At 31.4% G+C, this 27,092-nt stretch overlaps 1 protein-coding gene across 1 annotated transcript in view; it reads right to left on the bottom strand.

The window, feature by feature from the left end:
* The window catches only part of LOC129219060 (phospholipase DDHD2-like), an 85,414-nt gene that overhangs the window by 31,364 nt on the left and 26,958 nt on the right, over positions 1 to 27,092 (bottom strand). Inside the window, exons 3-8 of the mRNA XM_054853380.1 lie at positions 20,704 to 20,982; positions 15,678 to 15,859; positions 10,234 to 10,371; positions 5,998 to 6,151; positions 5,724 to 5,865; positions 5,437 to 5,645 (exon numbers count right to left, since the gene is read on the bottom strand). Of these exons, the coding sequence (XP_054709355.1) occupies positions 5,437 to 5,645; positions 5,724 to 5,865; positions 5,998 to 6,151; positions 10,234 to 10,371; positions 15,678 to 15,859; positions 20,704 to 20,982 (1,104 nt within the window). The remainder of the gene's footprint in view (positions 1 to 5,436; positions 5,646 to 5,723; positions 5,866 to 5,997; positions 6,152 to 10,233; positions 10,372 to 15,677; positions 15,860 to 20,703; positions 20,983 to 27,092) is intronic.

Below are 27,092 nucleotides of genomic sequence, written 5' to 3'. Positions count from 1 at the left end.
TATATATATATATATATATATATATATATATATATATATATATATTAGGGTGTCCCAAGATATAATGGCGAAAAAAAAATTTTTGAAATCGAATATGCATACCCTCCAAATTTTTTCCATTCCACCTCAGAAACATGAGAAAAATGTTTTATTGCAATAAAATAACGGGAAATCGTGCCGACTTGAGGTCAAAGTTGGACCTGAAATCCTGTACGGCGACTACAGTGGAAAGATTGCTAACCGTATAATTCCTTACTACACGCAACATCAATTTATTTAAAGCAGATATTTACAACAATGTTAAACTACAAGAAACATTACTGAACATATTTTTATTTGAATGTTTGCTTTCTGCAGTCAGGATAGAGCTTCCGGTGCTCTTGAACACAACGTAACACAAATTGTTTTTGTTCCTCGTCAGCTGTTAGCAAACCATGAGAGTCCTGCATCATTTTTACCGCTCTTTCAGCTGCATCGTTTACTGCTCTAAGCATTGAGACAGTCTTTTTCATATCAAGAAAGAACTATTATTGACCATACCATAAAAGCTGGATCAATTTTTGTAGAGCAGCTTTTGAGATAATCGAGTCCACATTTTCGTACACTTGTTTCAAAAAGCAGAAATCTTTTTTGGATGCTTTGACTGCCAAAATGCATTGAAGTCATGGTTTCATGTATACTGTCACTAAAAACAAGCAAACATCAAACAATGCTTGACTTTCCTTCGTATCTAATTTGAGTTGTGAACTAAACAGTAATAGTTTTAGGGAGTAAATCACTCGAGCCATCCATCGAGCTTGGTGCATGGCTCCCGGTGGTCTTATTTTGAATTCATTTTCTGTATTTCCATTTAAAAATATGATAGGCAGTTCTATCAACTCTTGATAGTCAGCCCTGACTGTAATAGTAATTTCAGCACGGTAAAAGTCAAGTAAATTTTCCAAATTTGGATACAGTTCGGAACAACTCCGCAACTCCTCCATAGCACTGTATTTTAGTGGGGTAGATCAGTTCATACATATGAAGGAGTCAAGCAAAGGGGAAAGCATTTCGCTATCAATTGTTTTGATCAAGAAAAGCTCAAGAACCACTTAAAGGACCTGTTTTGGAAGCTGTAGTATCACAACAGAGAGTTTTAACTTTGTCTTCGAGATTCCAATCTAAAACTGCCTTTCAAACAGCCTGTGTTTGTTTTTTTCCTGTAGAATTATTCAGTTTAGATTCAGCAATGAGTTGTTTCGTCACATCCATGTGAAATAACTATTGATAAGCAATCTTCTTTTGATTTTTAAGCACCCAAAGCAGGCAACAGTCCCATATCCCAAGGTAATATCACTACATATGGTACCTCATACTGAAAACCAATTTTTATTCTTTCTCCGTGCTCCATCCGCTTTTCGGTTCGAATTCTTTGAATTGAAGATTTACCTATGGGAAATTCATCAATGTTACACCCAAGTGTGTCAATAGTAGCTTCAAGAATAAACACATAATCTCGTATACTTGGTCACATGTCCAATGGAGCAACTGACTTTGGAGTAATAAAATCGCTCCTCATTACATATTTACTTGTTCCAGGTTCTGATAATACTTGTTCCGGGTTCTGGAATACTTGTTCCAGGTTCTGATATACTTGTTCCAGGTTCTGATATACTTGTTCCAGGTTCTAATATACTTGTTCCAGGTTCTGATAAACTTGTTCCAGGTTCTGATAAACTTGTTCCAGGTTCTGATAAACTTGTTCCAGGTTCTGATAAACTTGTTCTAGGTTCTGATAAACTTGTTCCAGGTTCTGATAAACTTGTTCCAGGTTCTGATTGATATGTTTCAGGGAAATCTTCCGAATTAATATTTTCACTAAAGCTCAAAGAGGAATCTTCTTGTACAGGTTTATACAATTCCGAGGATGTTGAAGCGGAATCATTTTTAATGCATTTGTTTTCTTCTTTGACAGCTGAAAGTCGATCCCTTTCCTCTTTGTCGGCCAGTTTTTTATGCGCTCCACCTAAAGTGACTACGTCGGCCGGGCTCTCTTTGGAGTTGCAAGAAAATCCCACCTTCCTCTATTTTGATTAACCGAAGTGCATCAGCATGTGCATTATTGAATAAATTGTTTAAATTACTCTCAAATTCTTGTTGGTCCTGCCTGAATACTTCTTGCATTTTCTTTGCATTTTTTTTGTAAGTCTCTCCAAATTTGATACAGGTTTTTCAGTTTATTCACACAATTTGGCAACGATTTGGTGGGAATGCGTGCCTTTTCCCAAAAGATGATGAATAGCGAGATTTGCACTTTCACTGATGGTTAAATTTACTTCTCGAATGTCATAGAACAAAACAGACAGAACTTGTCCGTTAGAGGGAAATTTCAAGCCCGTAATTTGATGTTTCACGCGACTCCTATTAAAAATATCTCTTTTTTCGAACTTTGCAATTCCACTGCCATGTTTCGTTCCCTATGAAAGAACTATACTGCGCTCGCTGACCAGAATGTATTCGCACTAACACGTTTGACAGTTTGCAAATTGCCACGAATAAGCACCCACCCCCCCCCCCCCAACAATTTTTTTTTCTGTTTTAATTTGTTTTCTGTGCACCATTTATAGCTGCTTTGAGCTTCGCAAAGTATCACGTCGCTATACACGTGCTATTTACATGTTTAGGTCTTTAAGCGCAAGTCGGCACGGGTTTCTGTGCTTCAAATTGCATGAAACTTTTTTTACAACGGTTTTGAGATAAAAGGAAAAAAATAAGACGGTATGCGTTTTAAAAAAACAACTTTCATTTTTTTGGGACACCCTAATATATATACATATATAAAGAAACATTATCATAAACTGTATATGTAACTTGGAAAATTCAATCAAATTGAACATCACAACTCAGTTCTATACTGGTAGACGATAAATTTAATTTAATAGCAATATAAAATTTAACAAGAAAGAACAAAAATTTGAAAAAATCTCAAAATATCCTGGGGCCTCATCGGGGGGGGGGGGGGGGTTACTTCCAAATGGTAGGGAAAAAAGCATGAGATGTTTTGTGCGTACTGTTGCCACAATTGCCTAAAAAAGCAGCACTAGTACCCCGACTTCCCACAAATCAAGCAATGGGGGTTACCGAAATTTCAAAATGTAAGCATGACAAGAAGTAATTAAATTGAACATTTAAAAAACTGATAATACAAGCTTTACAGAAAGTTAATAAGAACAATTTCATAACTAATTTAACTACCAGAGAAAAAATCACATTTGAACTCAATAGCAGGAGAAATAGCATGTAACAAACAAAATGACCTACCACTTCTCTTTTATAAGTTTGCAAATGAAACTTGCTGTAAGATGCTCCAGATATTGGATCTCAGTTAAAGTTGCAGTTTTAATTTTGAATTGCTGTCTTCAGATTTGTTTTATCATTGCAGATTTTTTTATATCTAGTAATTTGTGAAATAATTATATTTTTGAACACTTTTTTACTAATATAACTGTGAAAATTTTCAAAGTGAAGAGAAGCGGTAGGTCATTTTGTTTGTTCCATGGATTTGTTTATTTCATATTATTTCTCTTGCTATTTAGTTTAATTGTGATTATTTTCTCTTGTAGTTTAAACAAGTTATGAAATTGTTCTAATTAACTTTCTGTAAAACTTGTATTTTTGGTTTGTAAATGTTCAATTTAATTACTTCTTGTCATGCTTATATTTTGGACTTTCAGTAACCCCTATTGCTTGATTTGTGTGAAGTCGAGGTACTGGTGCTGCTTTCTTATGCAATTTTGCCAGCAGCACTCAAGAAACATCTGATGGTTTTTTTTCCTACCCTTGGGGAGTAAGCCCATGATGAGGCCCCAGGGTATTTTGGGACTTTTTCAAAATTTTGTTCTCTCTTGTTAAATTATATATATATATATATATATATATATATATATATATATATATATATATATATATATATATATATATATATTGAAACAAAATAAAAGAAAATTAGAAAAAATAAATACAATAAAATAAAAAGGAGTAAACCACAAGCCCAATATTGCACAAAGCAGCCAAACAAACAGCCAGGTAAATATTACAAAATGCAAAACAATAAACACATAAGGGATTTACAAAATTAAACAAATAAGAATACTAAAACTAATAATAAGACTAAGTTGATGAAGCCAGAACTCCTCAGCAGTGGAACCTTCATCCTATGGTCAACAAACCCAAAATTTTAAACTAAAAACTAAAGCGAGGATGTCCCGTTCCGAAAAAGCTAGCATTCAGTAATACATAGGGCTAAACGCACCGTATGCAAAAACTGAACACAGATTTCCTGGAACTAGGATCTAAAACTAGACACTGGAGTTTCGTCTCGACAACTAGATGCCAATGGCTATCAATAATAGTCCTCCACCATACCATCAGCAGAAATTCAAAGGCTATACCAGCCTTTGATCAACACTTTGCCTCAATGTAAACCGTTTAACTGCTTCTAATGAAAAGACTTTTCTTTAGCAAACCACAACATGTGGACTTTAGTTAATGATGCTTTAAGAAATTAGTTTTTCGGTTGACTTTGCTCATTTTATGGAACTGTTTTTATGGATAAATATCTTTTTATTTGAATGGATCTACGTTTAACGACTGGAATGAACACTGACTTGAGGGACCCGGCACTGAGCTCTCACCTGGAACATTAGGTAAGACCTTTGAATTTCTGCTGGTGGTATGGTGGAGGACTATTATTGATAGCCATTGGCTTCTAATAGTCGAGACGAAACCACAGTGTATAGTTTTAGGTCCAAGTTCCAAGAAATCTGAGCTCAGTTTTGGCATACGGTGTGTTTAGCCCTATGTATTCCTGAATGCTAGCTTTTTCAAAACTGGACATCCACACTTTAGTTTTTAGTTTACAAATTTTGGGTCTGTTGACCTTAGGATGAAGTTTCCACTGCTGAGGAGTTCTGGCTTCATCAACTTAGTCTTATTATTAGTTTTAGTATTCTTATTTGTTTAATTTTGTAAATCCCTTATGTGTTTATTGTTTGCATTTTGTAATATTTACCTGGCTGTTTGTTTGGCTGCTTTGTGCAATATTGGGCTTGTGGCTCACTCCTTTTTATTTTATTGTATTTTTTTCTAATTTTCTTTTATTTTGTTTCAATATATATATATATATATATATATATATATATATATATATATATATATATATATATATATATATATATATATATATATATATAAAAATATATATATATATAATATAGGTGGAAATTAGCAATTCCACCAAATTAGGATTAATGGTCTTCAAAAATTTAATAATGATATTGAATAAAAATTAGTGAATATTTTTTTAATTAATAAAAGTTGTTTAAATGAATTCTCTCTCTCATTCAATATTTCTCTAGCCAACATGCATCCCATAACTCAAATTCAAAGTATACATACCTAAACTATGACCAGCCACAAATATTCTCCCAGCAAAATCAGGATTTCTAGCTAAGAATATTTCATACAGCCTATTTAATTCATGTGCAACAGTATCTATTATAGACTGACAGTACTGAGGACTACTATATAACAGAATGTCTAATAGAGTATCATTGGTAAAGTGGCGCAGTTTGGGTATGCTCGGCAAGGTAATTTTTTGCATGCGTCTGAAAAAAAAAGGTATTAACATTTTTTTAACAAAAGAAAGATAAATCAGGAAAAAAATTTTTAGAAGTAAAACTAACCGATCTAAGCCCAAATCACTGGTATGCAACTTTGCATGCCATGCAAGAGGTAAAAACTCTACTTTCGAAATATTCCCACTTTCGACATGTTGCTTGAAATGACTCGTCATAAGTTTATTTGCAATGTCACGAAATCCATCAACTATAAAATAGAATTCAAAGCATTTAGAAAAGTATTATTTTTTAACTAAAATTTTGAGTTAAGAGAAAGTAAAAAAAGCTCGGAAATTTTCATTCATTTCACAACAAAAATTGATACAAATTTATGAATTACCACATTGAGACACAGTTCGGAAGCGAAGATCACAAAATGAGCCAATGCCTTGCACAATAAACACAAGATGGTCAACTTGACTAGGTTCATCTGGCATTAATTCAAATCCATCAGGCAATCCACGCTTTATTACTTTAGGACTAGTTTTAGAATCCTTAAAAATATGAGTTTAAAGAGAATGTAGGAACATTTTGACCAGAAAGAATTTACAAACAACATTGAAAATATATAATGAAAAAACTTAATGTTCATAAAAAAACGCTTTACATGTATAAAAAAAATCTAAATGGCTGTATGTAGGTTAGGGTGGGGCGAAAAATAAAATTTTTTTAAGATCAACTTTTAATAACTGCCAAAAGTTGTCTTTAGTGATAGTTAGCTGATGTGCAAAATTTGACGAAGATCGGTTAATATCTTCAGGGGGCGCTGCGATCGCAAAGTTTTAATATTGGTTTTTTCCCACAATTTCATGGTTTTAATGCAAAAAGTATGCTTTTAAATTATTTTAATTGCAACCTTTTTACATCTAAAGGACATTTATGAGTTAATAACACATGAAATATCTCCCAAAAAATTTTGGTCTTAAAACGTTTACTTTTAAAAAAGGCAATGCATGGTTTCGTTGTAAAAAGTCTGGAATTTGAAGAGGCACAGCTGTTGCGCTCCAAGAATCATGGGAAATGCCATTTAAATGCGTCATGCAATCTTGAACTTTGAACTAGCATATTGGAATGATATTTCTAACACCAGCAAGAGCAGAGAACATTTGAAGGATAATTTTTTATGGATCAAAAGTAAAGGAAAATGTTTAAAGATCCCGTTTCCGGAACACCAAAAACTTGTCTGATTCTGTGTTACCTACTTATGAAGATGCACTTAATTATTATTTATTTCTTGCACACGAAAAAAAGTAGTTTAGTTCTTCCGGAGAGTCCACAGTGACTGAGATTTCAGAAGATGTAGCCATGAAGTTGGAAGGGATATAGCATCGTTCCTCTATTCCTGTAGTTTTGCAAACACTAATCACTCAAATTATTCGACATTTTCACAGCAAACATGCAATCCTGAAGAAAATGATGAACAAAAAATGTGTTAAATCAGATGAGTTTTACGCAAAGATTGTTATTTTTATTCGTAGCTCGGGAACAGCTTTTCAGTATCGCTTGTTGTAAGTGCTATTTCAATGCAGTAACTGTGATAAGTTTCGCAAAGATCCTGTCAAATAACAACTTTTTCTTGAAGATCAGCTAGGAGAGAGAAAAATTTTTACTTTAAAAGTTGATATCAAAACCACAAGAAAATTAAAATAGATCTTTGAACAGAAAACAAAAGACAAATCAAGAGCGAAGAGGAGAATCAAAAAAAGTACCCGTGATGGCGTGATGAAGGTATTGAGGATATAGAAAGTGGTAGAGAATATTTAACAGAAGGTACGGGCAAATATGATTTGGAATTTAGTTGTATCAATTACAAAACAAGCACTTCACAAACAAGGGTCAGTCTGAAAAAGTTTTCTAAAAACGTGTGATCGCTTCCATATTTTGAATTGACCACTGCAGTGGTGAAAATGTCAGCTTTATGGCAACAAATTGCTTCTTCGCCACTTAGTAGAATACTTGGATATACGACCAAGTACTAGTCTCCAAGAAATCAACGTACCTAAGTACAGACCAAAAATAAATACTGCAAATATTTGAAACCCTTATTAGTGGCAACTGCTCCGTAAACCTTTTTCAAATGGCACTTGGTTCCTTGAGTTATTATAGATGGCTCACTACTGCCAGTCGAATTTTGCGTTTGTACATAGACTTAGAATATTGGACAGCAAATTTAAAAATGCCTGTCTCATTCATTGTTAAAATTTTATATGCCTTGTTGGTTTCTAATTAAGTGCAACTCATCACGTAAGGAAGGTGCACAAAACTTATGGCAAGTTATTCATCTGTCGTGTTATTTGCCAGACAACCTGTTACATATGTCATTGATCCAGTCCTTCAGAGGAATGCTTTTTTTTTTTTTTTTGCACATCCTGAAAATATTTTGCTGACAATTTTAAATGATGATCTAATTCATGCATGGCAGTTTGCTGCACATCGAAATTTGAGAGTACAACATTTCTGTGAATAATAATAATATCCGTACTTTTACCATTCCTGTGCTTATCTCTTCTTCTTCCGACTACTTAAAATTTATCAATTGGTAGTGTGAAGACGTGCTTACAAAAGAACCTTCATAACCATGATACAATCTGAGGATGAGCTGCATGAATTTGTGAAAACTGGAGATGTTCCACATTTTCTTCAAAACATGTGAAAATGTTTCCTTGTCATACTCAATCCGTGGAGCACTGCGTAAAGTTGGCGATGGATGCATCTCTAGCCGTAAGTTGAATAGAAGAGAGGGATGCTTTTATTCGTGTACATTTTGTGGTTCGAAAGAAACTGCCTTTCTTTGAAAGTAAAAAACACAATTATTGTGAAAACTCTAGCTATGACACAAACTCTTTAAATAATCCTGTTTGACATAAAATTTCTGCCTTAGCCCTGGCTTATGGCAATAACACACTGCAAAATGCTGTTTGATTTTATTTGTCTCACATGTTTACATTTTCATGCCAAATTTTTTAAAAATTCATCCCTTTTTACTTAATTAATATTGTCCCAAAAGTCCCTATTTTTTACATTTTTGCCTCTTTTTAAGATGTTGGATGTATAAATACGTAATATAAAATACTTTTTGTGAGTTATTTCACATGCGTTTAATACATGAATACATCTCATGAGTAAAAAAAGTCAATGAAACTAATTTACAGCATAATTTTTCATATTTTAACAACAATATGCGGGAAAGAAGCTACAATAAAACTTTACGATCGCAGCGCCCCCTGAAGATATTAACCAATCTTCCTCAAATTTTGCACAAAAGTTAATTATCACCAAAGACAACTTTTTACAACTATTAAAAGATGATCTGAAAAACTTTTTATTTTTCGCCCCACCCTAACGTAGGTGTGTTTGTTCTTTAGAATATTTTTCAGAATAATGTAAAGAATTTCTTGCGGATTGAAAATCTACAGCTTATGTTCAATCTTTGCAAATTCAGCATGGAGGTCTTTTGATGCTCAGGAACATATATATATATATATATATATATATATATATATATATATATATATATATATATATATATATATATATATATATATATATATACTGAAATTTAAAAAAAAATCCAAAAACGTCTTAATTTAGAGGTCCATTCCTTAGTCTTGAAGGATTATACAGACAAAAAAACAATAAGTTATGTCAGATCTTTTTCAAATTTGGCAGATATCTTTTCATGCTCAGGAATTCACATGAGGAGGGAGGAAGGAAGAGTCTGGAATTTAACGAAAATTCAAATAGATCTGAGTTTCAATTTTGAGTTATGAAACTTCTTTTCTGCACATTCAGGGGAATTTTTACTTTTTTTTTCATTTTCGAGCAATCATGATTGCTTATTGTTCTCACTTGATCGTCTTTGATGTCCGGTTCCTTTTTCAGCTTGGACCAGGGGCCTCTGCAGCACTCCCGCCCGCTTGTCCTCTGCGGCTCCTCTTGTCGCTGGCGTCCATGTCCTACACACACGCACATACACACATGCCTTCACACACATACACACATGCCTTCACATACACACATGCCTTCACACACATACACACACGCCTACACACATGCTTCACATACATACACAGATGCCTTCACATGCATATACACACCTACACACACGCGTACGAGCGTACACATAGGTCTACGCACACACACAACTATACACATGTAACCGCTTAGGAGGAGGGGCAGGTTTGGGGGTATAGGAGTCGTTTCTAGAAACAATAATTCCAATGAGTAGGGTCCTGTCACAACTTGTGATTGCGAAAAACATAATTTGAAATCCAAATTTCAAATTAATTCCTTTCTTTTTTTTCTATTTAAGCTGGATTGTTGAACATTCATTACCTGACACAACTTTTATTTTCCAGATAGACTGAACAATGCTAGGTTATGCAAATAGTAAAATTAGATATGATTTTTATATTTATTGAATTTGTAAACTGTAATGCACATACAACCAATGTTACATTTTAATTTAGATGTATACTTTTTAAAAAGTTATGAGAATACTATTATGAATTTTTAATTATAAAGAAAATGGAAAAAGAAAAAAACGCAGTATTTGCTTCAAAATAGAATTACTTACCGGCATAGCAGGCCAAATTTCAAGCTCATTCTTGTACAATAGCATGATATCTGGACTTTCAAGGACAATGGTGCCTACTCCTGGTAAACTAACTCTTTTTTGCCAATGACCAGTAGTCATGCAACTACGAAAGTGTTCCTGAAAATGTGTACAATGATCATTGAAAAAGAGAATAAAAGTAAAATAAACAAAATAACAAAAAATCTTTTTGGTTTTTCTTTAAAAAAATTATTAATATTTATGATTTAAACATATTCTATTTTAATAAACTGTTGTTATACTACTACAAAACGAGATACAATTTGCAGGCTGAAACTCTAGTTAATTTGATTAGCAAAGTTTGTTTGATCTTTTACAAATTGAGGTAGAGAATAACTATAATAATCACTGCATACAGGAAATGATTGTGGAATGCTTTCACCTTTCAAAGGGAAAACTGCGAGTAAGCTAAAAAAAAAATTGAACAAAATTTATATTTTTGAAAGATAGCTTCTCTTCAAGAATGTTAAAGATATTTTCACAACAATCTATAAAGTAATTGTACATAGTAAGTGAACTAGTCGAGGGAATTGAAAGCTCATTCTCAGGTATTTAAGATGAGTGAGGATCATGAAACCTTTTTGGTTTATTCAATTAGATACTTATCCCCTAAATACATGGGTGATTTACTTTTTATTGGAAAAAAACAACGGGAGCATGTCTTTTATGAGTCATTCTCTGGAATGTATAACTTTTGAACGAAAGTATTTCTCAATTTCAAAACCTTTTCTTTCTTTTTTCATTCTTACATGAAAGTGTTACCTACTAGAAGTAACCATCAACAATGACAAAGCTAAATCCAATTATTTACTCATAAATAAAAATATAAAAATGGCTTGTTCACGGAAATTATATATATATATATATATATATATATATATATATATATAATTATAGTGTTTGAAAATAGAGGCCAATTTAATATCAAAGAAGAAATTTTGTAAATTGTGAAAACAATGAGCTATTTCAATGATTATTGTGAATCTAATATTAGCTCTCTTAATAACAGTACAGCTTAAATTTTAGTTCTCCTTTTAGTCAAAATTTGTGATAAAACATACTACAGTATTAATATATTTCCAAATTAGCAAATTTGAGAACATGCTGGTAATTTATAATTTTGGTAGACTGTCTAAAATTGATGTATTTCCCCTCCATCATTTATTCTCACCTCAGAAATGATAACATTGATAAGGTCTGCCACAGAGGTGAGACTTACGAAAATGAGGAATTTCGGTAGAATGTCTAAAATTGATGCATTTCCCCTCTATCATTTACTCTCAGTTTAGAAATAATGACATTTTGATAAGGTCTGTCATGGAGGTGAGGAATTTTTCATTAATATAGGTCTAATAGATACATTTTCAGAGAAAATGTTTTTTACGTTGCTACAATCTGCACATGTTAAGCCTATGAAAACATGAGGAATTCTTTTTTTAACATTGATTTACATCCCTGAAATTCAAGATCACGGAGGTGAGAATTCCCAATAACCACACTTGGTTTTTAAAACAAAATCTATCTTCTTGACTTTCAAGAAAAATCTCACAACTTCTTTATGGCTGAAAATAAAAAAAAGGGAGGGCTCCCTTCTATCATGGGAAATAAAATGTGATGTCATTACTGCCATCTGTTAATAAGAAATGGCATTTTGTGTTTGGATAATGGGGTTGAGAGTTTATTGTGTGATGTAATTCATTATCCTATTAAAACGAACAAAAACACAATATTAAAAAATTAAGTATACTTAGACAATTAGTATTTGAGACACTTGTGAAAGAAATAATAAATAACTATATATATACTTTTTATTAAACAAGTTACTAAGCAACATAAACAGTCACATTAGATGTGTGACATAAGGTGAGAATTCACATGCTGTGAACCAAAAATATATTAAAATAAAAATTATTATTAAAAAATTGTTGCAAGGTTCAAATAAATACATGTTTGATGAAACTAAATAACATTGTATAATAAAACTGTTTCGTAAAGGTTTTACTGTAAAAAATGAGTGACAGAAACGTTACATTTTTTGAAGAATTACCCTTATGAGACAAAAGTTACAGAACAATTAGACTATTATTTCTTGAGAAATCTGTAAAAATGTGAATTTTTGAAAGTGATACTTTTGATGATAAAGTGTACTAACATACATGTTAGCTGAAACCAGTTGAGTGCTTTAGGCCTCTTAAAGTATGCATCAAAGCAGAGTTAGTTGATCACAAAAGTGGATAGAGCTTCTGGTTTTGGAGGGTGTCATTATTGGAAGAAGGAGTCAAAAGGCAAAACTTAAGTACAAGTAGGGGTTCAAGGGATATTTTTTTTCTTGAAGTCAAGTCCCCAAAATGTAGTTTATGGGAAGATTTGGCAATTTGGGGGGGGGTCTTAAGACTCCCCTCAGAATATATGCTTGGTTGATTGTCACTTAACAACTTTCATGCTGTTTCAGAAGAACTCTTGCAACAAAAAAAGAGAAAAAGATTCCGGAGAAATGGAACTCAGCTGTGTATTTTAAAGCAAACCTATTGGGATGCATATTGTATCCTTCATCAAGTTGTTTCAAAGGAAAAGATTAAATTCTAAAAAGGTTAAAAATTGTATATCTAACATGATTAGGATAAATCAAAAATCACTTTAACTTGTAAAAATCTTGTTTTCATGGAAATGTTACTTTCGCTGAAACTAACAATTAAAAAAAACAAAATAAACAATTTAATACATTAAATAAATATATGCAATATACCCAATAGCCTCGTTATGACATCCAGAGATTGCAGTTGCATCTTTCTTTACAGACTTATCAATCTGTACTGCTGTGTGAAGATAAAGTGCAGAATCTGTAAATTTTTCATTTTTGCATTTTGTTGCATTTTTGACATTTATTGTACTGTAGTTTTTTGTACAAGCTATTTGGTTTTCGCTGAAATTTTTGCATCATGATATGATCAATTGTTGTTCTCCTAGGTCCTTTAAGAGTACTCCTAACAAATAGTAGTCACTTGGTGATAAATCTGGATGGCACAGAGGGGTCTCTAGAGATTTCCCATGAAATTTCCCAAAGTTTTCTCGTTTTAAATCAGCAGTATGCAGCTTTGCAGTTTCATGGCGAAAAATGATGTTATGCATCGTTTGCTCGCTTTGCTTTTGCAATCTGAAGCTTTTGCTTCATCCAAAAGGAATCAGTAATAGCCTGCATTAGTTGTCCTTCTTCAATGACTTCACAAATGACAACCCTTAAAATCATGCTTGTATGTAGTCTCCTTTCATCAGTTTTGTTTACTACAGCTTCTCTTCCTGCTATAATGTTTAACCCACTCATACACTCGAGGGTGCAATGTGCTTCTTCCATAAACTGCGCACGAAGCCGACTCAAAATTTCAGAGGGCTTTGGTGCCATTTTTTTGCAAGAAATTTAATAATGCATTGCCCAACATACCTGTGCAACCCTTTCTCATTCATGGCGTACTGAAGCAGCCCAGATCTCCAATGAATGAGCAACACAAAAACCCTTTCGCAAATACCCCCAACAACATGTTGGCAAGGCACCACCTCAGATTAATAACTAACAGCAGTATTAGAGTCAAATTCTGGTTTATATTTGGTGTACTGGTTTGGGTTTGGTTTAGAAATTGAAGACAATTAATGCAACAATAATGATAGTTGGGACAAACCTAACATGGTAGCATCATAATGCTGTGATTGGGTTTTGCATAGCCTTCAGAATGCTGCAAGGTTAGTTTTGTCCCAACTACAGTAAAACACATAAACAATTATTGTTAGTTATTATTAAAGAATTTCTAAAGTTATTGAGACACAAGCTGTTATAGAAGCCAAGCTGTGCTGGGCTAACCAGCTGAGTTCTTCAGATTTCCCTACTCAAATCCTATGGTTAAATACTATGAGGCAGGAAATAATGCAGAGAAGTATTACATTAACAACCATCGATAACATTTTTGAAAAGTATTTCAAAGAGTTCAGAACAGAAGAGTATTTCACTTGGCAAAAAAATTGTCTCCTCATAAAGAAGAGTTTCTTTTCAGAAATTAGGTTCCCTTAATATGCAAACAATGTATTGTTTGCTTTGTAGAAAAAAAAAATCCTTGAATAAATTGCATTTTTCTTTTATTCATGGATGACTTCATATCTTACAGCACTTTATCTGTGGATGTATCAAAATATTATTGAAAAAATGCTGAAATTATACCACTTTAAAAGATACTGTATGAAAGCTATTGTGAAAAACCTGAAAGTGTAAAGAAAATTAATTAAAATGTCAAAATTAGAGATGAAGTATGCTAGACAAGTAAAATAACTTTTTACTTTCAAATATAGTTGCTATTAATGAAGCGTTGAACAAATTATTGAGTTCAGTTACTCGCCTTTATCCTAACAGATCTGTTTCCCAGTTAATAATTTTTTGATTGTTTGACGTGTTTACTTCAGTCTTACTGACCCTTGTATTTCATATTACAGTAGAAGACCGTTATAACGCACACCTTGGGACCAGGCTTTTGTGTTATACAGATTTTGGCGTTATATAGGTCATTTCACAAATTTTGAAACTAATATTCAAAATATATATATATTAGCACTTCAGAATTAGTTCTATCTGCAATAAGTATTAATACACTAATTATACAACTAATCATTCACAAATAAATATGCTTTACAGTTAAAAGAAAGTGAATTATCCTGCACTTCTGCTAGCTTCATAGTTTGCGTAACAGCTGCATTTTCAAGAGCCATCTGATATTTTTTCTTTACGGTGAATATTAATTTTCATTTAAAAGTTTTGAATTAAGCAGGAAAGATGAAAAACTGTTTCAAAAAACTGTTTCAAAATTTAATTTTTCTAAAAAATTTTATGTTAGCAAGGCAAAACAAATGAATTTTTTAAACTTAAAAACCTATTGTTTACTTCTAAAAAGTTGTGCGGTTTATAGAGAATTGTGTTATATAGGTTGGCGTTATAAAGGTATTGGTACTACTACTACTAGGTACTATTGTAGTACTTCTGCATTAAAATTTAATTCCTACAATGAAATTAATCGGTGACTGGCAAACTGGGGAAATGAATTACTGGGATGAAAGGAAAATAGAATGACTGGAAAAATAGCTGACTTTGTCTTCCCAAATTTTACAGGAAAACTACGACAAGTTTGGTAAGTACAAAATCATATAAAGCAAGATTTTTGTGCAAGCATCACTGCAAACAGGTATTGAGGGGGGGGAAACACTATGTCATACAAAAGAGTGACGTTGTGAAATATAACGCATAAAAAGTCAACGATTAAGTTTATTAAGAAAATTAAATAAATAAAAAAAAATTATTTTTTTTATACATTTTGTTGATGTTATTAGATTTAAAAACAATATTAGTTAATTATACTAAAAATATTTACTTCAATTAGATTAGCAACATCCTCATCAAAAGGCACAAATTTTTGTGAAGAGTCTGATCTAGAAAACCAAGTGCATCTTCTAATGTATAAGTCCTTTGCATCAAAATACACAGATTTTTTAACTCTTGAACCAAGAAAGGCATCATATCTTCCACCATCAGTAGGAACAACTGCTTCCTTATCTAGAATATGATAAATATGTTAGAGTATCAACTGAAAAAGCATGCATCAAAGAATACCATTGTAAATGAATAAAAGGAACAGCAAAAAAAAAAAAACAATTTTACCAGTTAGTATCTCAAAATGATTTTAGCCATACATACAAAAATTTTCCTCTACAAACAACACGCCCCCCCCCCCCCCCCCCCCCCCCCCCCCAGGGTTGGCATTAAAATTTTACTTGAAAATAGTTGTTTTAGTAGCCTGAAATTTAAAAAATAGTCGCCTAAATAGTCTCCACAGAGGTAGAAATAAGTTGCATTTTGAATCTGTGAAGTTGCTTTTACGAATAATCTTTCTTTAATTTGCTAACTCAAAAAATACATTGCATGACACAACCACACAATACAACATCTTGAAACATTACTACATCTAGTAAATACAAGAAAATCAAAACTTAACTTCTCAGATTTAACTTTTGTTTCAACATTTAATTAGTTCGTTTTTAGTATTTTTTGATGGAATACTGTTTTAAAAATGTAAGTTAGTTTTCACATAACGTCACGAAGACGTTACGTGTAACGTCACGTTTTAAGTGTCACAAAGTGAAAAAAAAAACCTTTCAGATTTTTTTTTTTTTCAATTTTAAGGCAACTTAACCACACTTACTCTGGTTTCAAAAACATAAAGGAGTTATAGAGTTTTGTGTGTGATTGAAACAAACATAATATTACTGCATAGTTAAAAATTTTGAACATTTAAACTTTGATGACAAAATGGAAAACTTAAAACATTTTTTAGGGTTTTAGTTACACAATCAATAAAACTTGGTTTTTCTTTTGTTAACAATATGTTTTAACTTTAGTTCTCAATAGCTAATTTCAGTCATTAGTTAGCTAATTCTAATAGAGAATCTGGAGATTCTTGAATGAGTTTCTTATTATCTGTGCGATCACCTCTGCCTTGTTTTTTGTGTTGTTCAGTTGATATTATTTTACATTTGATTTATTCCACTCTCAGCTCTTTTTTTTTTTAAATCATCTTTTTAATTTTTTGTTTTCCTTCAAAGTCTATCTACTTTTTTAGTTAATCCAGACAATTTTTGTATGATTTGTGTGCCCATATGCCATTTTTTTTATATTTCCTTTGTTATTTTTACAGATAGGTATTTTGCCAAAGAATGTCCTGTAACTAGTCTTCATTTAGCATCCGCTTAAACATTTTAGACTAAAAATGAGCAGCCAGTTTTCTTCTGTTTTATTGCCCATGTCTCACTACCATATAAAATGATTGGTCTAATAAGGGTTTTGTATTCTTTTATTTTTGTTTTAAGTGATGAGTTTACATTTTAATTGGCTCTTTAAGCCAAGAAGCATCTATTCGTCATTGAAATTCTATAAAACTTGTTAGTTATTAAAATAAAACCAAAATAAGTTAATCTAAGGTAGCATACAATCAAACTTACGCCTGATTGTCAAAAATATAAAAATATTTACAAGATACAAAAGGACTGAAATCTCAAATATGGGAAAAATAATCCGTGATGTATAAATTAAATGTCGACGTATAAATTAAATGTTGGCATGCTTCCAAAGATTTATTTATTTATTTTTTATCAAAATAAAACAAAAAAAGTTTTGTAACAGATAACATATGCGAAATAATTTCCGATTCTCAAAAACATTAAAATGTTTACAAAATGCAAAAGGATTAAATCTAAACCAGAAGAAGCATTTTTCTTGACACACGTGTTGAGCACATAGTATCCATTGCTCTTTCTTTTTTTTTTCAATAAATATCACAAAACATGAAAAAAGTCACCTAAATTGTAAAAAGTCGCCAATTATTGAAAAATAGTTGCAGGCCGTTTTTGATTTTAAAAAGTCGCCTACGGTCAAAAATAGTCGCAAAAGTCACCTGTTTAGTCGCCAGTGGCAACCCTCTCCCCTCCCCCCCCCCCCAGAAATTCTTCAAATATACAAGCAAAAATCATTGAAATCATAAAAGCTCTTCAAATATGCTTACAAAAATCATCAAAACCATTGATAAAAATCATTTTAAAAGTTTTCATTTAAAATAATTTTTCAGTTTTGGAATGTAAGCCAAAAATTTTCGAAACCGACAACTCAAAGTTTTTGGAAATTTCGGAACACAAAACCCCTGGCTGATTCAATATTTGCATAATATCCGACACATATTGATTTCAGATTATAAATTTGCATAATTACTCGACACATCCATCTTATATGCAGAAAAATTTAACATAACTTTAAATAATAGTAAAACATCACTTAAAATAATAGTAAAAATGCGGCAAAAATCTAATTAAAAATTAAATATTATATAAATATAATGCGGACGTGATACATTGCTCATTGATTGATTAATTCCAACTGTAGAAAATTGGAGGTTGACGAAGACGTCGCAGTCTCAGAGTCTGATACAGGAACTCCAGATATGTTGCCATCGATTTGGGGTTCATCAGATTTTTCAACAGTCCAAAAAAAAAAGACTACACTGCTTTGTCACCCAAATGCTCCATTGTTTTTGTTATAGGTCAGGAGTTCACAAAGTGGGTGCCGTGGCATCCTGGGTTACCACAAGGAGGGGTGAGGGGTGCCACGAGTTATGAATATTTTCAATATGCAGGTATAATTGAAATAGATTAGGGTGCCGTGAAAAAATTGTAATTCATCAAAGGATGCCATGAGACGGAAAATTGGGAACCCCTGTTATATGTAATTCTTTTCTAACAAATTTGGCGTTTTTCAACAGGGGTTTCCATCTAGTATGGTGGGCTAGTTTACGAAAAACTTTGTATAATGAGGTTTTGCGCTAACAGAACACTCAAATTTTACATTTCTAGCACCATACTAAATCCTAAACACTGATTTGAACTAATAAACTATTTACAGCACATTTAAAAATAAACTCAGCACAACTAAAAATGAAACTATCTAAAAATTACAACAGAAAGAAACTATATATAATCTACAGAGACTTTACATTAATAAAAAAAAATTTAAAAAAAACACTAACATAGCACAGGAAAATTCAGCATTCAAAATATGATATGAATCTAAGAACACAGCATGGTCCCTAAACAGAATTCAGAGGAATTAATGCACTTACTAGTTTGAACATGATTGGCTCAGTCTATTTTTCTCACCTAAAGCAAAAAAGGGTTGGAAGGAATGAAAGGTATGCTGCATCATCACCCCTCCCCCTAAGAACTATGGCACCCAGGATTGCTGTCTTTAGTCGATTTGCTGGCCAAAACTTCTTTTGCAAGCAATCTTTCCTGAAAACCCTCATTTTTTTTCCAAATACCTCTAAAACCGGTTAAACTCACAAGTGGAAGCAGTTTTTCAGTGAATGTAGATTTCTCATTTGTACTGATCAACAGTTCAAAAACCAATGTTATTAAAATTGGGCGTTTTGAAAAAGATTCGAAAATTGATTTCAAAATATATTTTTTAAAATACCGCAGCAAGAAAAATTAAACACAATTCCAACTGGTGCATTTTCTCTCACAGGAAAAATGATCAGCTTTCAAATAAAAAATGAGAACAAAATATTGTGCTTTGATCTGGAGATAAAGCAATTTGAAAATTTTGTTGGAAATTTCATGTAAAAAATGGTGCCCAGCTTGCTATCTTTTGCGGATAGTATCTTGAGCCGAAAATTGTTTTGGGAAAAACAAAATATGCCTTTAACTTACTTTTTTCCAATTTTAACACATTAAATTCAGAAAAAAAAAGCTTAAGAGACTGAAGGTAACCCCCCTGCCTGGATTTAAGTGCAATGTGCATTATTAATTTTCTCTAAAGCATATTTACTTTGAAACAACCTAGAATGCCACAAGACATTTTGGTTAACTTTGGTTTAGATGCTAAACTAAAAGTGAAAACATGCATATTAAATCAAAACTTGAATTAAAATAAGAGCGTAGCTTTAAATTTACACTAATATAACAAACACAGGTTTCATTTCAAGGTAACATTTTATTCACACTAGCTTGTTATTTCATCCAATAGCTTTTTAATTGAGACTCAAAAACTTCATAATTTTTTATCTCGTTTTAATTTTGTGAAGGCATTAATAAGCAATGAACAGCCTTATATGACAAATAAAGGAGTTAAAATTAACAGAAAACGCATGTTTTATTAATTGTTATTTATTACATTTTAACAAAAAACCAATAAAGTATTTTTTGATGCTCATGCTGTAATATTTGAATTTCCCTCCATTTTCAATTAAAGTATTTTACTTGCTGTTGTGTTGAAACACTAATGTAGAATATTTGCATTTAAACCAATGTTATTTAAATGAAAGGAATCAACATATTTACTTATAATTGTATGAAAAGAATCATCATACTTATGTTTTTCAAGTTCAGCATTTTTAATTTGGAACATTTAATGTACTTTGTCCGGGCCAAAAAAAAGGGTTAAAAATCAAACCTCATCTTAAATTTTTAGACACTGACTATGTTTTGATACAAGTCAAAGGAACGGTAACATATAAATCACACGATAATCATCATAGAGACAAAAAACTAGCAAAGTAAAAAATAATAACAATAGAATGATTTACATACATTTGTTTATGAACAAGAAAAAAAAGAGAATAATACAGTGAAGCACTATTTATACATTCTTCTTTTATACAATTTTATCAATTACACATTTTTTAAATTGCTCCCTGCAGAGTCTAATACCTATTAACTTGTACCTTTTATACATTTTTTCATTCATAGGCTTTTTTCATAGTCCCCTCAAAAACGTATAGATTGTGCTTCCTGTACATTCAGTTTAACTTACAACACAAAATTTCAAAAATGGAGTTAAAAAACAGTATGTCTCACCTTGTTGAAAAGCAGTTTCAAGCCTTTCAGAATCTGACTGACTGAAACCAAACCAGATTTCCTTTGATTCAATAATGTCACTAAATAGCCAATGAGGTTTCACAGGTTTATAGGTAGCAGATATTTGGTCACTAAATGTAAATGAAGCAGCTTTATCACTCATATTTGATGTCCCTTGTGAATACACACTTTCAGAAGAATAACTTCTTGATGTGTTAATATTTGCTTGAGGTGCTCCATAATAATTGCATGGTGGTATATTAAAACTTTGCTGTTCACCTAGAGAAAAAAATTTCATTCACAAAAAAGAATTAAATACCAAATTACAAACAGAATAGATCAGCTAATTTGTAGCAAAATCTGATAAAAGAAAAATTAAAAGAAATAAAATGTTAAAGCATCCAAATTTGCAAGTCACACAAATTTTGAACATTTCCTACACTTAAATCTTGTGTTGAGATAAAATGAAGCAAGTCAATGAAAAAATGAGGGAGGCGTGACAAATACACTGATGCTTTCAGACTTATACTTTATACCCAGGGGTCTGGCCAGAGGATATTTGGGTCCGTTATCGGACCCTTCACAAAAATGCGATCAACCAAAACGGACCTTTCACAAAATCTCGATCAACCAAAACGGACCCTTCACAAAATTCTGATAAACAAGAACGGATCTTTCACAAATTGTTTACTGAAAGAACAAATCTGAAAGCAAAAAAAGGCATATTTCTCATGTATAAAGTGTATAAAACGGATAATTTTTGGAACCTTTTTTAAAGTCAAATTAGACGGATCAGCTTATACAACATCTGCTAATTTTGCAAAGAAAAAAAAAATCGGCACTCTTGTGATGCGCCTGCAAGCGATAAATAATTGCTACTGCCAAATAAATATAATGCTTGTTGTTTATTTCTTAGAAAGAAATTAACAGTTGAAAATAATTTTGGTTTTAAATAATTTTGTTTGTTTGTTTTATCACAGCTAATTAGCAGCGGTGTTGTTGTAAACTTTTCTGAAAAGGCGTTGGTAAACCTTTTCTCCCGCTCATGATTTAATAAACAATAATAATAATATATATCAGCGAAATGAACTTAGAACTGCTAAGAGATAGTAAGGGTGGGGGGAAAATGATCGCTTCAGATGGGCTTACCAACTTCAAAATTATCGCCACTTAGCGTCTGGCGTTAAACCTTTACAATGACTTGATTAGAAAATGTCTTGTCAATATTTGCGTTTTTACGGTATGGTGCGATGTTTAACTGTTATTTTGGGAGAAAATTATATGGGTTTGATTTTTCGATGCTAACAAGGATGATTAACTTGAATTAAACACTTTTACTTACCGATTTTTTTTCTTTAGATGTCTACATTTTGAAAAATGTAATCTTTTAACATCCGATATGAAAATCATATTTTGTTCTTTTTTCAAGCTAACTTCGCTTTATTAGAATGCGAATAAATGAAAAGTCTCTTTTTTTTAAAAAAATATAACGCTCATTTCAAGTTTTTAAAGCAAAATTTCATTTTCTTTTATGAGTCAAAAATTAAAATGCTGAATTGGTGGCTTGTTTTTTTTTTTTTTTTTTTTTGCTTCAACTGTGTCCACAGATATTAATGATACGTTTATCATAGGACTCTAAAATGCAATTTTAAATAATTTTATCAAAAATACTTCTTTTACAAGCCGTTTTTTATACTTTTGATGCCTTCATTTTGAGAACTGCGATCTCTTTGCATCCGCTGTGGGAATCCGATTTTTCGAATTTTTGATCTTTAGTACGCTTTGTTAAGAGGTAAACAAATAAAATCTCTTTTTATTTTTGTTAAAATCACGGAATTTAAGTGTTTTAAAAGAAATTCTGTGCTTTTTAAGAGTGTCTTAGGTCAAAAAGTTAAATGCTGAACCCCTTGTCTGATTTTTTTTTTCTTTTTTTGTTACAATTATTTTAAATACTGTACAGAAATATTTCTAGTATAATTTAACATAATGTAGAATAATAGATAAATATTGATACTTGAGAGAGCGATGCCACCCCCCCCCCCTCCGCCAAATACTAGAAAAACACCCCAGAATGGTATTCTCAACATAGAAGAGGAAAACACTCAACTTAAGTTTAAATGATGCAGTGTGCCCACTCTAAATTCGTTTTAACAAAAAAAAAAAAAACACTTTTTTTTTTTGCAAATTTGTTTGATTTTTCACAAAATTAATTCATTTTTCACAAAGTTGTTTGATTTTTCACAAAAAAACGGACCCTGTGAAAAATCCTGGACACACCCCTGATAACTGTTCAACTTAGTAAACATTCCATCTGTTAAAACTATTGTAAGAGCCACCATATACAAAATTTGTCAGATTCACAAACTAACAAACCGGTAACAATTTATTTTCTAATTCCATTCTCAAATCAACTTTGAGCATACACAACTAAAATATCTTATAAAAACTTGAAAAATATACTGAGCTGAAGATTTATCATAATATAAACAGTAATACAAACATACTCAATAATAATTTAAGTACGAAATAAAATACATATTTCAAAACAAGTTCAAAGTGAACATTTAACCCATTTTGGGGGTGGGGAGGGGGTAGTTGATTATTACAGATCTGATGTGAATGTTACAGATCTGACAAATATTACAAATTTTTATACTTAATGGGCATGATACATTACCTGTATAATTTATACGAATATTATAATATAAATATATCGTAAATATATGTAATTTTTACAGAAACTTAAATTTATATCCATAGCTACTGAATTATACTATCATAACATAATAAGATTAATAAATACCTTTGAGCTAAAAAGTAAAGTAAGAAATAACAACGTCAAAAAGCACAAATTGCAGGTTATGCAGAAACGTGTTTTGGCATTACAAGAAACGTCTTTTTAAATGCAAAAAGAAAAGAGTTTATGGAGAAAAGACATCTGACATAACAAATCACATTGAAATTTTCAATTAAAAAATATATTTAGAAACTGAAATCTATACTAATAATATAAAGCAGTAGAGTTTGTTTTAACGCAATAATCTCAGGAACTACTGGTTCAAATTGAAAAATTCTTTTTGTGTTGAATAGTCTATTCATTGGGGAAGGCTACAGGCTATATAACATCACGCTATGACTAATAGGAGTGAAGCAGCAATAAGAAATATCATGAAAATGGGAAAGTTTATATTATAATATAAAATGCTTAGAACGCAAAATATGCATAGCCACAGTGGCTCAACCTGAAAGTTCGGGCTTCATGATCCAGTGAGTGTAGGCTTGAGTCAGCAGAGCTGTCACTTAGCTATGGTCCTCAAAATAGTCGTTTTAGTAGCTTCTACATAAAAAAGTCTGCAAAATAGTCGCCAAAAAGGAAAATAACATCTTAAATAGTCTCCCATTAATTTTAAATAGTATTAATTAGGGATGTGCCGATTAATCGGACATAATCGGCCACTTTGCCAATTATTTATAATTGGCTAACTTCTGTCAAATGATTGGTGGAAAAAATATTTTCCAAAATAATTTTTTAAGCATACCTTCAACAAAAAACTATGATGAATACATTTGTTGACAATAAATAACTAATTTCCTGTAAACATCACTATAGCATGTAGTACGAAAGTGAATAGAAAAACGAAGTGCGTAAAACTGAATGAAACACTAAAGGATTATTTAATTAGTTTGAGTTAAGTACTCTCACCCCAGCTTTTGATGACATGTTTTTTTCTTTTTGGGTCATTCCATATCAAATCAACCAATAAAAAATAAATTTTGAAGGTCCATGTTTTGGATTGTTATGATTTTTTGTCTGTTTATTATACTTACCTCCAGGATGAAAAAACTGAAGTTTCAAATTTTTTCAACAATTCTTTGCAAAGTTATGCATTTTTTAAATTTTGGAGGAATCCGAAATTTTGCATTGATTAAAATCTTAAGAGGGCTATTATTAGAGTACTATTTGATGTAGAAGTCTACAATTGGTGCTGTTTTGTTCAGTTTTTTTTATAAGGTTTTCAAAAATATATAACAAAGCCCAGTTGCTAAAAAATTTTTTTAAATAAATTTTTTAATAAAAAAGTTTTTTTTTAATTTGTAAAAATTCAAAATCGAAATTTTTAATTTTCTCGAAAAAAATATATGTTACTTAGCCTTTTGTTAGCAACATTTATTCAAAATTTCAAGATGGCATTCTTTTGGTATCATGCAGAAAAATTTTTTTTCCTCTTTCAACAGTGATTCATTCCATGTCAAATCAACCAATAAAAAATAAATTTTTAAGGTCGATGTTTTAAATGTAATGATTTTTTATCTGTCTATGATACACATCCCCATGATGACAAATCTGAAGTTTCAAATTTTTTCAACAATTCTTTCCAAAGTTATAATTTTTTTTTAACTCTGGAAACATTATAAATTTTACATCGTTTAGTAATCTTTAAAAAGGCTGTTATCAAAGAACTAATTGACTTAAAAGATTAAAACTTGTGCTGTTTTGTTCAGTATTTTAGGAGGTTTTAAAAAATATATAACAAAAAAAATTTCATTTATTTAAAAAAAAATTATTCTGTAAAAATTAAAATTTTTAATTTTCTTGGAAAAAAAAAAAACAGGATACTTAGTCTTCTTTAAGCAACATAAATTCAAAATTTCATGATGGCATTTTTGTAATATCATGGAGAAAAAAAAATTTCTCTTTCAAACAGTTGCTTTAATTTTATTTGTAAAAAACATTTGTTCTAATGAAAAGTAGTTAAAGTTTAAACCGGGACTATTGTGTAGAAAAACAAGTACTTGGCAGTACTGCAAGCATATTAACAAGTTCAAACAATTTTTTTGGTGAAAAAATATTTATTATTGAATAAAAAATCTGAATTTTATTTAAATTTGAAAACTTCAGTTTAAAAGTTAGTGAAGCTTTTTTAGAGACATTTTAAAAGCAAATTTAAGTTTTATTTATATATAATTTAATTGCTACAATATAAAATTTAATATTTTTTCAAGTCCATTAAGAAGCAGTTTGAGATGTGTGTAACTCACTTTGCTACTATAGAACTCAATTTGTAAGTCCTAGTATAGATATACGTAAGATTTCAGTTGCTTTTGCCATCTCCTCTTTCGAGACTTGGTATGTTCTGCTTGTAGCAGTGACAGGATGTAATATGCACAGAACAAAATTTTTAGGAATGGTCAAAATGTCTGCTTTTCTTGGATAAATGAATGACGATGATGGTTCGCTAGAATGAAGGAAAGAAACCTGGATTTCTTCTTCTACCTGACTTTCGAAATTACATATCCTATCCACCATTTGCTGTCATGGGCACAAGCAATATAGCCTACAATTTCATCAAACTGTACATCCCCATTATGAGGGCTCATGAACTCGGGATCCTCTGTACTAGAGCCTGGTTTTGGATCTTTGCTGAACTCACTCATAACATCATCAGTTTCAGGAACTAAAGAATGTTTTTGCTTACTTAATTGTATGCGACAAGCTGTACAAAATTTCATTCCTTCTTCAATGCCATATGTTAGTGTTGTCATCCACAAGCTTGAAGTTCTTAGATCTTTTTTCACCCAATGTCCTTCCTTTTTAAATGGATTGCAGCAAAATATGCTCCATTGTTTATCCATTTTCAACTGAAAGTTGGCTCTTAGCAACAAAAATATGCATAAATTTAACATTAAAATAATAATAAAACTTGGAAAATATATATATATATATATATATATATATATATATATATATATATATGTGTGTGTGTGTGTATTTATAAATATATATGCAGGTTTTTTTTTAAATAGCCAAGAATTAAAATTTATTAACTGAAAATATATTAGTCTACTTATCGATGGCAAATGGTCCGTAATCGAAAGTGTTGAAATAATTCAGTAAAGCAAAGGTCTCCAATCAACATTTTTTCATTCCTATGTTCATGGGTTGATACAATAGAAAGGCTTGACCATCATGAGTCATGCTTCAGCACCTACATCCCTGCTACCCATCCCCTAAGTAGCCACTCCCACTCATCAGCTGCCTGCTGTAACGAACCCGTCTGCTTTCTCCCACTACAGAGGCATTGAAATCTTCACTACTTTGTATGTTCTTGGACAGTGCACATTCCAAATTTTACTGCTTGCTTTCTTTGAGAAATTTTTTTCCAAGTTTTATTATTATTTTAATGTTAAATTTATGCATATTTTTGTTGCTAAGAGCCAACTTTCAGTTGAAAATGGATAAACAATGGAGCATATTTTGCTGCAATCCATTTAAAAAGGAAGGACATTGGGTGAAAAAAGATCTAAGAACTTCAAGCTTGTGGATGACAACACTAACATATAGCATTGAAGAAGGAATGAAATTTTGTACAGCTTGTTGCATACAATTA

This window comes from Uloborus diversus, chromosome 3, assembly GCF_026930045.1.
Source record: "Uloborus diversus isolate 005 chromosome 3, Udiv.v.3.1, whole genome shotgun sequence".
Classification (NCBI taxonomy): domain Eukaryota; kingdom Metazoa; phylum Arthropoda; class Arachnida; order Araneae; family Uloboridae; genus Uloborus; species Uloborus diversus.
The sequence above is the reverse complement of the archived record's forward strand: the minus strand, read 5'-3'. Positions and strand labels throughout refer to the sequence as shown.